Consider the following 12,500-nt stretch of genomic DNA (forward strand, 5'->3'; position numbering starts at 1 on the left):
TTATGCATCAAACTGGTCAAGGCATGTGCAGAATAGTGAAAAACTGAAATTTTGTCTGTATGAGTCGACCGTAACAGGGCTATGGTCGACGCACACTTAACATTTTTTGTGATTTCTCAAAAATCAAACAGTATGCGTCGACGCATACAGAGGTATGGTCGACGCATCGCTCAAAAATTCTGTTTTTCTGCAGAAAAATTTAAACCGTTTCATGCATCTACATTCAAAAACCATCATTAAGTGTGCATTTACATTCCATTACCTTTCAAACTACCCACTACCTTGTAACCTGGATCTACCTAGTGTCTATTGTCCCTTGATCCTTCATCTTCCCAAAACCCTAACTTCTCCTCTACAAATAGGGAAAAACCTCTGTCTAGCAAAATCACTCTCAAGAACCCTCACAAACCTTCACTCTCTACCCACACACACTAAGTTTCAAACCTGCTCAAATAGCTTCCACATCACGCAGACCTACCGGCAAGAGATCCCGAGAATCATCCGCCGCATCTCTACCCATCTCCGCTACATCACTTGTTCCACCGGCTCGTGTCGAATCCTTCAACAAAGATATCGGCAAAAGAGGAGTTGTACGACAACATGCTTTCTACAAACTTACCGCCGAACGCATGCACCTCGTAGAAATCATGGCTCTGCTACAGCATCAAGGCATTGTCAACTTCTTGGAATGCAATGCTAAATACAGCGAAGACTTAGTCTGAGTGTTCTACGCCGGCCTTCATGATAAGTTTCGCGGGCACAAGTTTTACTCCAGAATCGGCACGACAAAGGTATTATTTAAGTCAAATGTTTGGAACCAATATTTTGATCTGTCATTGGATGATGCTGAAAATCCTCTAGCTGAGGTAACTGACTCTCACCAAATAGAAGGTTACGAGTTTAAGAGTGCGTTGAACGACATGCTAAAACGATCATACCCTGATCATATTGTCAACAGTGACGCGTTCCCACGAACTGTCACTGTCGGCAAGCTGAAAACAGGAGAACGGATTCTTCAGTGGATTATTTCACGCATCCTGCGACCAAAGAAAGGTGGTCTCTCCAGAGTTGAACAGGCTGAGGTTCATCTCATGTACATTCTGAAGAATAAGCAGAAAATCAACTGGCCCTACTACATTGCCAGTAGGATGTTCAGTCTACGTGATTCCGGACGCGGAACGGCGCTTGCCTACGGATCTTTCATTCAAGAGGTCCTTACTGCAGCCGACATTAATCATCCGTCCTTTCCGTACACTTCCATCTCATCTGACAAAGAGTTCAGCCCAAAAACTCTGTCTATGATGGGATATTTTTGGTGTGATGAGCGGAGAATGTACAAGTTTGTTCGAAGAGGAAATGTTCTTGCGCCTGTTGCAGCAGATGATGACAGTGATGAAAGTGAAGACGAAGAAGATGAAGAGGAAAATGAAGACGAGGAAGTCGGGCAAGCCTTTGATCACCATGATGGAGATAATAGTCCTCCACGTGTTGACACTCACGACTACTCCGATGGAGATAATAGTCCTCCACGTGATATTATTATCTGTTTGTGTTATTTCCTGTGGAATATTTTGTTACGTTGACTAATCATTCCTTGTCTATTTTTGATATTGTCAAAGGGGGAGAAAGTGTACAAAAGCAGGCAGCCAAAAATGTTCACAACTAACAGTCATTCTTTTTGCAGATAGCCTTAGGTTACAAAAGAAAGGGGGAGTGTGCATAATGTGTCAATACTGCATGTTGTTTGTCTCGTTAGTTTTGCACAGGTTGTCATCATCAAAAAGGGGGAGTATGTAAAGGCAAATTGTCAGACAACATACAATCACAAGTTTCGATGATGACAAATGACCACCATGGACGAATCGGCGTTGTCGATTCCACGTCTACAAACAAATGCAACACATCACCTATCATATCATTTCCTATGCTTATCTAAATCTGTTATAATTCTTAAAACATATGTGGACAAAGTGTGATCATGACGAAATGCATGAAAATCACAAAATACAAATTTTTGCAGATTTGAAGACTTTGAGTCGACCGCAAGGGTCAGCGCATAAGCCACGGGTCAGCGCATAACACAGACCAGTTGGTGACTGGTCAGCGCATGATTGCTTGAGTCGACCACAGGTCGGCGCATGGCATAGTTCAGTTGGCCACGGGTTAGCTCGTGGAACACTTGAGTTGACCATAGGGGTCGGCGCATTTCCCACGGGTCAGCTCATAGAATACTTGAGTCGACCATAGGGGTCGGCACATTTCCCACGGGTCAGCGCACGCCGACCTATGATCGACCGCTCGTGCGTAAACTCAGTTTTCTGAGTATTTTCCACTGTTTGAAAAGCTGTTATTCTTGGTTGGTAAGCTAGTTACTATAAATAGAAGTCAAATCACTTTATCAACTAACATTTGTCAAATTGATTTCAAGTGTTCAAGGAAACAAGAAAGAGTGAAATAGGTGTCCAAGATTCATCATCTTCATCTTCAACATCTCACAACACATCAACTACACACAACCATTTTTGATGTGCTTCGTGATCGGTTAAAGGTGATAAGGTTCGAAGCTGAGATTGGAGAATCCGGTTCGGGTTGAAGCTTGTGGCAGGTTCTTTCTTGAATAAAACCGTTAGGGTTTTGTCCTCCAAGACTGGTTTGTGTTTGGGGGTTTTTGGACGAATTGCTTCATCAATATTCAGCTGAGCGAAGGTGATTGAGAAGAGGAAGTCTTCATCAGTCTAGTAGCGGATTCGGTGAAATTGAAGGGAAGGATTCGGGTTCGATTCGTTGTGGTTGAGATCAGTCGGGCCGAGGGTTTGAAGAACGGAAGGTTCTTCAACAAAGGGGCTGGAATCGGAGGTCTAGCAACAACGATCGAAGGTCTTGATTCATCTTGAATCAAGGAACAAGGATAGGAAGCAGCATTCAACATCTTGAGAGTTCTGTTGTTTACTTGCTTTGCAATCCTTGTATAAACGGTTAAATTCTACAGGTGATATCTAATTAAATCATCTCAATTCTAAGTTTAGAATTGAGGGCAGACGTACCCCGAAGCGAGGACGGCGGGGGAACTGCCTCATCAAATCTCTGTCTTCTTTAATTTTCTGCATAATTGTTTTTCAGCTTAAAAATTAAGTGATTTTAGTTTAAGCAATTTTACCAAACATTGATATAAATTGAGTAAGAGATTAAAACTTTGTTTTTGAATCCAAAGTACAATAGTATATTGTACTAGATCAATTTGAATTACTTACTCAACACAAATATCACTTGGAGTGTTTATGCACACCAAGTGTTTGATAATTTGCCTAAACCAAAGTTGTCTTAAGTTTGTATCTAGTTTGATTTGGTATTTGGATCATTGGAACTAGGAATCCTAGTAAGTGAAACATATCATTGATTGTGCAATTAGTGTAATAATTTGTATTTTCACTTTGTCTTTAATCCATTAGCTTAACGCATATCCGGTTTTCCAATAACGGTTCGTTTTAGACTAAAATTTTCCTCGGCCGCTTCCGCACTTAAAACCAATTTTCAAAACCAATTTTAAAATTGGTAGCGCCGACTCAAGTATTTAATTGGGATCTATTCAACCCCCCCCCCCCCCTTTCTAGATCCGTGCCATAGTCTAACAGAAACCATAGGTGATTACCTAAATAGGTTTCGGATAATGAAATCAAGGTTTTTCACTCAGGTGCCTGAACATGAATTACTTGAATTGGCTGCATGGGGTCTTGATCATTCCATCAGGAAAAAGTTAGACACCCAATGTTTAAGAGATATGGTCCAATTAACAAATAGAGTTTGATAGGTCGAACTTCTGAAAGCTGAAAAGGTCAGGTCGAGTAAGTATCATAAAAAGTATAAAGTAGCCTACATCGAAATAGACGAAATAGAAAACTTATCCAACACAGACAGTGATTTTGTCGAGGAAAATGAGGTTAATGTGGTAGAACTAAAGTCGTGGCCTCCCTATGTATGTAAATTACTAAAACCTTCAAATGGGAAAATCCTATTGAACCAAAAAATGAGAAATTTGTCACAAAAACTTATACGTTTGATGCAACTAATTATGAAAAAAAAAATTGATCTCCTAGTCTCTGATGGTCAAATCATAATCTTTAAGAGCTTAAGACACCGCCATTAGAACAGAGAAAAAAAAGTATTTTTGTAAATTTCATAACTTCCTAGGTCATAAGACTTCTCAATGAGTTCTTTTTAGATACCTTGTCCAAAATGCATTGAAGGACGAAAGTTTCAAATTTGATGATAAGGAAAAACCTCGACTGGATGAAGAAGTTAATCCCAAAGTCGATGAGGCTCTTTTTGTCGAGCATGTTGATGTGCTAGTGGTTGATATCACCGATGACACAAAAGAGGTTGTACTCATTTACAAAGAGAAAATGAAGATGGTTTTTCCCAAGGTTGAGGAAGAGCTCATTGGTTTTCTAAATAGGTGCAAGCTTAAGGACTCTGAAGTCATGTTGTACCCGTGTTGCAGTGTTATTTTTTACAAGAAGGCTGCAAAAGAGTTAGAAAAAATAACCCTTATCAGTCGAGTAAAGTTGGTCGACAAGACCAACATAAGGAGTTCTTTTTCAATAAGAAGGGAGTCCCTCAAAAAAGTCAGAGACCTAAGACATATGTCCTCCTGCCAATATCTTTCCGATGGAGTGGGTTGGACATGTACGAAGGTCGACTATTGACAAAGGAAAGTGGAAGTTGATAGAAATAGGTGCAGGATCCTCGTACCTCGACAACTCTCAGATATCCAAAAAATACTCGTATGTTTATAAGAACTACATGGGGAATAATCCCATGACTCGAACCTAATAGAGGGAGCATCAAAGAAATGAAAAAGTGTCCTTCGAAGCAAGGGGTGCAAGTGATAATAGTAGTGTTCAAGCTACGGTTGATGGACATGAGGTAAGAAAGCCTGTCAAGCAAAGGTTGTTTCCCCTACTTCCACTAGTGATGGAAAAAGAACCGACGATCTCTGTCTGTGATGATAAAGAGATGGTGAGTAATGACTTAGACTCAAGGTCGGAGGATGATTTGGATATTACATGAAATATGATATTCGTGTTGCCATTAAAATATGATACAATTACAGAAGTAACTAAAGATGAGGATGGGTTAGCTGAAGAAATGGCTACTCCTAAGCCTTTATGTTACTATGTTATGCATGACGGCTCTGTTAATGAAGACAAAGCCATATTTGATAGATCGTACGTATCCATGCAACAACATGTAAAGCCTTTGTATATAAGGGCTAAAGTGGAAGGTGTTGGGATAAATAAGGTTTTCATAGACTATGGAGCATGTATCAATGTTATGTCACATTCCTTACTTAGAAAGATTGGAAAATATGATACAGATTTAAAATCCAATGACATGGTATTATCAAATTTTGAGGGGAAGACCGGCAAGTCATTGTGAGTTATTCAAATTGTCGTGGTTGTAGGAACCACCACTCGACCTACCTTGTTTGTTGTGATTCCGACTAAGGAGAATTATAATTTTCTAGTAGGTCGGGAATGGATACATGGATTAAGATGTGTGTATTCTTTCATGGACCAATGAATTAAGATATGGAAGCCTAACGGGATCGAAGGTAAACCCAAGTTTCTTTCGGGAGGAGGTAAACCATGTCAATAGAAGAAATTTTGACCGGCAATTGGAGAATATTTTGCCATCTGCCCCGGTAGGGTCAAATTTTGACTTCAAAGGGGTCGACATATACTACTCCATAAAATTCTACGAGACATGCTCGATGTGCAAGCCAAAAGGTGACATCACGGACGATCAAGTAAAAATACGTTTGTTTGGTTTTTCTTTGATAGGTCGCGTGAAGGATTGGTTAAAATGCATCCCAAATGGAACTATTCAGACATGGAAGGAATTGGAAGACAAGTTTCTATAGAGATATTATTCAACTGCTCAGTTTATGGAGAGAAAAGTAGCAATTTCCAACTTTGTCTTAGAAGAGTCTGAGTCATTATCTGATGCATGGGAAAGATTCAAGTTGCTACTCCATAAGTGTTTGAATCATAACATGAGTGTTATAGAACAAGTGACACACTTCATCAACGGGTTGAGAACACAAACGAGAATGCTTCTCGATGCCTCAGCTAGAGGTACATTAAGAGAAAATAATGATTAAGAGTTAAAAACATTGATTAAGAATATGTGTCTGAATGAGTACCACGAAAATGAACGAGCGATGAAGAAAAAAGGCATTCATGTAGTTGATTCAACCACAGTCGGATCAGCTCAGATAGAAACACTTTCTAAGCAAATAGTCGTAGCAGAACTAGCCCAAGCAAATTTTATCCAAATTCAAACGTTTTGTTGGGATTTTTATGGAGAGAGACTGCAAACTAAGTTTGAGAGTGCTGAAGCTCAGTATGTAAATTTTCAAAAGAATAATCCTTATTCCAACACCTACATTCTTGGTTGGAAGGGTCATCCTAATTTCAAGTGGAGAAACAATAAGACTTTGAATGCTAATCAAGGTGTTTAACAGGTTCCTCTAGCATCTCAATGCAGACCATCACCTCTTGAGGTAACCTTGTCCAGTTTCATGAAAACCACTCAAGCAAGGTTTGAGCACGTAAGCAAATCTCACTACAACATGGTTAAAACTCAACATGAGATGGCACAAAATCATATCATCATGAATAGGGACATCAGAGCATCTATAAAAAATGTAGAGATGCAAATTAATTAATTGTCTCAACAAATGACAACACAGGCTAGTTCAAGCTAGGGCTTTATCAATAACACCATAGATAACCCGATAATCAAATTTGAAAATACATAGAGCTAAAGAGTAGAGTGGTGCTTTCAAACCAAAAGGTGGATGAGGAAAAGAAAGAGTCTAGTGAGGTGGGAAGAAGAATATAAAAAAGGTAGTAGTTAAAGAGGAGATTGAGAGAGATTTAGAGGGAGAAAAATTTGAGGTTATTAGTGATAATGAAGTTAGAGGATATACACTCGACCAATTCATTTATAAGAACTCACCCTTTTGAAGGACCGAAGAACAAATCATGAATGAACCAAATCCGGAGCTACCTGGCTTTATTAAACCACGTTACCCGATTCTAAAGAAGAAACTTAAGGAGGAGATAAAAGGTAACCAATTCAAAAAGCTCATGGAGATGATAAAGAAAATATAGGTCAACATTTTGTCTTATGAAGCTCTTGAACAAATGCATGTTTATGCTAAATTCATAAAAGAGCTCTTATCAGGAAAGCGTAAGTTGGAAGATGATGAAAACATCACTTTAGCGGAAGAGTGCAGTGTCATCATCGAAAGAAAGCTTTCACCCAAACTCACTGATCCAAGTAGATTCACCATTCCTTTTTCTATTGGTCCGTTGACTATTAGAAAGGCTTTGTGTGATTTAAGAGCTAGCATCAATCTAATGATGTTGTCCATGATGAGTAAGTTTAAATGTGGGGAGCCAAAACTGACTCATATGACGCTAACATTAGCGGATAAATCGATCATATACCCTTATGGGATTCTTGAATATGTTCTAGTGAGAGTCGATGACTTAGGGTTCCCTGCAAATTTTGTGATTCTAGACATGCCTGAGGATTCTGAGACACCATTACTTCTCGGAAGGTCGTTCTTGGAAACATGTAAAGCTCTCATTTATGTAGTAATGGGGGAGTTAATATTGAGGTTTAACAATGAAAAAGTTGTTTTCAACGTGTTTGAAGCACTAAATCACCATAAATAAGACTCCTAATGTTACAATATAAAGATGACAAAAGGAAACTCCAACAGGTAATGTCATACCTCAATTTTGTCCTACCTAAATTGCATTGTCTTTTCTCTTTTAATTTGCATTAACATAACCATTGCATTTGGTCATGCCTTTTTTCATCACTCAAAAATTCATCTGCATAGATCCAATAATGCCAAAGGTCAGAGGTTTAACCTTTTGACCTTGATTAATATTTTCTCATCCTTTTCACATTGTTTTAATAGCTTTCATATGCACATATGCATTAATTTGCATTTGAAAAAAAAAGTCAAAGTCAAAATTTGACTTTTAACTTTGATTCATTTAGGTGTTTATTACATTTTGGTTTTAACCTTTCCTTTTATTTTGACTTTTTAATATAATCTTTTGTTAAAGCATCTCTCAATCATTTGTCATCAGAAGATTAGAATAAAAGAGCATTTTGTCATTAGGTAAGATTGAATAAATTAGACCATTTTTTTATTGCTTTTGAGGTACCATTTTAATACACATCATACAAAGTTTAAGTTGTTTTTATTGCATATTATTTGTCCAAATGATAATACAAAAATTAGAATAAAATTGTTTTTATTTACATATTTTACAAAAGAAGGAGTAATACAAAAAGAGTTTTCATTTTACATTTTATTTTACAAAATACAAAAAAAAAGTAGAATAAAGTTAGTATTTTCATTTAGATCCAAATATTACAAAAAAAAAAAGAGCTCCATGTTGTTGGGACCACACGCCCTATGCATTCACCATCATCATGTATCCACCATCAACTTTCTCTCCTTAATCATTATGCAAAAAGCATGACTAAGTATGCATCATACCATCAACAATCAAGTTATGTTCAAAACAATAAGCTCATCCATCATCGTCAATGCATCATAATTTAATTTAAATAAAAAATGAAGAAATAAATCAAGCAAACTAACATTTTACACAAACTCGGTACACTGGAGCAAAGCTATGCAACATCCATACATCAACACATACCAACATACATACAGAAATTAAGCGTTTCTCACCAAATGGAACTCACATTTCCATTTCATTTCATTTGAATCTTAAAAAAAACAAATTTCACTTGAGTTTCAGCAAAATTTCAACAAATACACTTCAATTGAAATGTAACAGTTTTCATCTTAAATCCATCTCAACCCTTAATCCCCCAACTTCACACGGATCCTCGCCATTTTCTCCCTCAAAAAATTCCATTCTCATCACCAAACTCCCCCCTCAATTGCACCACTATAACTTCTATAAATTGACTCCAAACTCACTCAATCAAGGACAAAAAGAAATCATAATCTCACTCTGCAGAAAAACTCCCTCAGACCCCCTACATTCAAACCTCGTTACCTTGACCTCCTGAAGCTTCACATTGAAGCCTCGAGAGGTTGAGCTCAGACACTTAGAGTTCACACTTGAACCTTATCGGAGCAATCATTATCCATAGAAAATCAATGAGAGAATGCGGAGTAGAAGATTCAAAGCGGAAAGAAAGAGGAAAGCAGCAAACACAACAAAGGATAAAGGAGTAGATAACATACCTAAGGTAATTTCCTCTCGCCGGAATTACAGAGCTCTAGCGAGGACTTCTCGATATGTTTTTCGTTGCATTATAAAAGCCTTTTCCTTGGTAGTGATCCTTGTAACTTGTTTAATTGCACGAATCTGCTGTTTGGAATTGATATTTTGAGGTTTAGATCTAGGGTTTTCTATTTGGGGGTTTTGATTGATCTCTGTGTGGATGGTTTGAATGCTTAAATTGAACACGGATTAGGCTTTAGAGTGATATTTTTGGACGAGTTTTCGTTGCATTATAGTATCCCTTTCCTTGTTAGAGATCCTTGTAACCTTGTCTTTTGATGAAGCTGAATACATTACTGCATGGAGCAGTGGTAAGCAATTACTTTGGATTTGGATGAAGCAGATGTTGAAGAAGTGTAATATGAGACAAGATGTCATGACATGTGTCTCTAAAATTTTCACTAAGTCATTAGATGTAGTCCACTTGGAAAAAGGGGTATGAATTTATTAGAATTAATCACAGTCAATGCTAGGGAGGTGTGTAGAGGAGTTTCTCTCTCTCGGTTTGTACTACACATGAAACAATGCATAATACACTTGTTTCTAAACCTCATTTTATATAGACCTTCATTACAAGCAAAAATTTCAATCTTCTAATATATTTCTCTTGTTGCCATTTCTTCTTTCCCATGTCTGTTTGTCTCTTTCACAATTAGTCAAAAGTATGTAAATTCAAAGAAGAAGCCCTCTAATAAGGGAATATCCATCATGAAATCTATTAAAATATTTCATAAGGAAATGACGAAGAAGGAGATTGGTTCCTCTTCTGTTGCAAATGGTGAAGATGCATCTGGTGAATCATATGTTGGATCATCTACAACTGGAAAGGAGTATGTTACCAAGATGAAGGTTGTGAATAAGTGACATGTTCAGAAGCATGATTCTGGCTCAGAGGAGGATGAAGACTAGATTGCTTACAAGAACAGAAGATGATGGATTGAAGAATAAGTTCAGAAGTTCTACCTTAGTTGTTATGGCCCTTGTATCTGAGCGTTTTTTGGATTTGGAAAAGCTTTATAGCCTATTTGAACGTTTGTACAATAAAACAAATATAATTCTTGTGCATCTTAGAATGTTGTTCTGATTGTTTTAGTCATGTATTAATTGTGTATGTGCTAACATACTAACTTATGCATGACTGACATCTAGGTTCTATTTGATACTTGCCATTTTCCAAATTATAGAGAAAAAAAGGGAGTAGTTTGGTGTTGTTGAGTGCTAAGGTAACACGGGTTTTTGTTTAGTACTAACAATCTCTATTAAGTGCTAATGTTGTGCTCACATGCTGGAGCATCAGGTAAAACGTATGGCCCTTTTATTGTGAGCTTTTGTGTTAGTAGACGTTTTCATATCATGTTATTAACTACTAACTATTTGTGTTATGAATGACTAAGTATGTGAATAATTGCATGCTAATAATTGTTAGTTAGTAGGATTGTATGCTACTAGCTATGAGCTGACTGAGTGTCATGCATGACTAAGTTGTGAATGATTGCATGTCTGTCTGATTGATTCTAGAGCATTGTTTTGTGTGGAATTTATGACGAATGCTACTGATTTTCTATTGTTTAACTTATCTCTGATCATTGGAAGATTGTTGATGATTGTACTATTTGAAGACAGTCACTTATTCTGGTCTAAATAAGTTCTATATCTTGAAGAGTTGTTTTGCCACAATTTTCCAAAGTGGGAGATTGCAGTTCCTATTGGAAAAACCCTTTTGGATTGGCTGCATTTTGCAAAACAACAACATGGAGAAGTATTCAAAGTGTTCAAGATTATCTAGCTTGATTAAGCTGTATTGAGGTGCGAAAGGGACACATATTGGACACGATGTCATAACATGAGATACGACATTTGGGCCTTGCGCATCAGGTCAATGGTGATACGTTTAGGAATAATTCCTGGTCAAAAATTGGGTCAAATTTTATTGCTAATTGGCTTTGCAATATGATTAGGTGATTTTTTTGACAATTGGACGAAGATCGATTCAGATTTAAATGAAGATTTAAATTTGAATTTAAATTGAAACAAACCATATCTTGTTGGAGATATTTATGAAACAGATAATATCCAATAGATTCTGCATTAATTCTGGATGAAATTAAAGTTACTATCCAAGGAGAAAGGTTCAGAGTTATTATGCTATATAAGAAGCTCAAAATCTACATTGAAAGCCAAGCAATACATTGATGATTTTAGAGTGCTAGAGTTTATTTTGAGTCCTTGTTATTGTTGTATGTACACCACTATGTTTCACTAACTTGACATAGTTGGTTTGTCTAGAGTTGAGTGGTAGTATTCAACATTGATTATTGAGTTGTAAGCTCCAATCACGGGTTGTATGATTGAGAAGAAAGTGGGTAGGTTCTCATTTTTAGGGTGAGCCCGAAATAGAAAGTCATTGAGTAATGTTAGGAAGAGGCATTAAACAACATAGGATTTGTTGTTGCTTATAAGACTAATTGTACTAAATTACTAATAATTAATTTTCTTTCTTGGTTTGTGGACTCAATCCTTTATACATATGTGTCGTTTCACCGAACTGGATAAACAACTATCATTTTATTTACTACTTTTCTGCTCCATCGGGTAGTACTTATTATTATGGTGTTTTTGGTTTAACTTGTCGAACCAATTGTATAAGACACCATGTTCAACATTTGTCCCCTGACGAACAAAATTTCAAGTTCTTTTATTTGATTAAACTTTGTCTAGTACTTAATTTTAAATTATCTACCACTTTCAACTGAAACTTGAGATGTTTTATATTGTGTTTGCTTCTTTATTGATGAGATTTTAAATATATTTTTTCTTGTTCATTTGTCATCATCAAAATTATTGGAAGACATTACATGCACAACACATAGAACCACACTACAAATAATACCATTATTCTGGTATGAAACAAAATATTGGTGGTGTGTTGACAAAAACTGTTGTAGAAGTTCTCTGGTACAATGGTGTAAGTCTTCGGTACGGAAGAGCATGGGCTTATCTGTAAGCTTAACATTCCAACGTTTAAGTCAGTGAGATTAGAGAGATGTAACTTGCAAAAGTGAAAAAAAGTTGTTTATGTTTTGACACTGAACCAAATTTATATATGGTGGACTATTGAAATTACTCTCGAAAGATGCGGTATTGACTGCA

The 12,500-nt window shown here is 36.9% G+C and overlaps 1 protein-coding gene and 2 long non-coding RNA genes across 3 annotated transcripts; 2 read left to right on the forward strand and 1 right to left on the reverse strand.

The window, feature by feature from the left end:
- The first annotated feature begins 7,208 nt into the window (after window positions 1-7,208).
- Window positions 7,209-7,745, forward strand: LOC127136739 (uncharacterized). The gene has a single exon (XM_051063266.1). It carries the CDS (start codon window positions 7,209-7,211, stop codon window positions 7,743-7,745), a length of 537 nt encoding a protein of 178 aa, XP_050919223.1.
- A 521-nt stretch (window positions 7,746-8,266) lies between these two features.
- LOC127074610 (uncharacterized) lies at window positions 8,267-9,855 on the reverse strand. Its single transcript, XR_007786069.1, has 2 exons — window positions 9,311-9,855; window positions 8,267-8,545 (listed from the first exon to the last, which is right to left on the reverse strand). It is a non-coding gene; the product is annotated as an uncharacterized LOC127074610 (long non-coding RNA).
- On the forward strand, window positions 8,581-10,434 carry LOC127074611 (uncharacterized). Its single transcript, XR_007786070.1, has 2 exons — window positions 8,581-9,315; window positions 10,007-10,434. It is a non-coding gene; the product is annotated as an uncharacterized LOC127074611 (long non-coding RNA).
- The last annotated feature ends 2,066 nt before the right edge of the window (window positions 10,435-12,500 follow it).

The sequence above is a fragment of the Lathyrus oleraceus genome, chromosome 4 (genome assembly GCF_024323335.1).
Source record: "Lathyrus oleraceus cultivar Zhongwan6 chromosome 4, CAAS_Psat_ZW6_1.0, whole genome shotgun sequence".
NCBI lineage: Eukaryota > Viridiplantae > Streptophyta > Magnoliopsida > Fabales > Fabaceae > Lathyrus > Lathyrus oleraceus.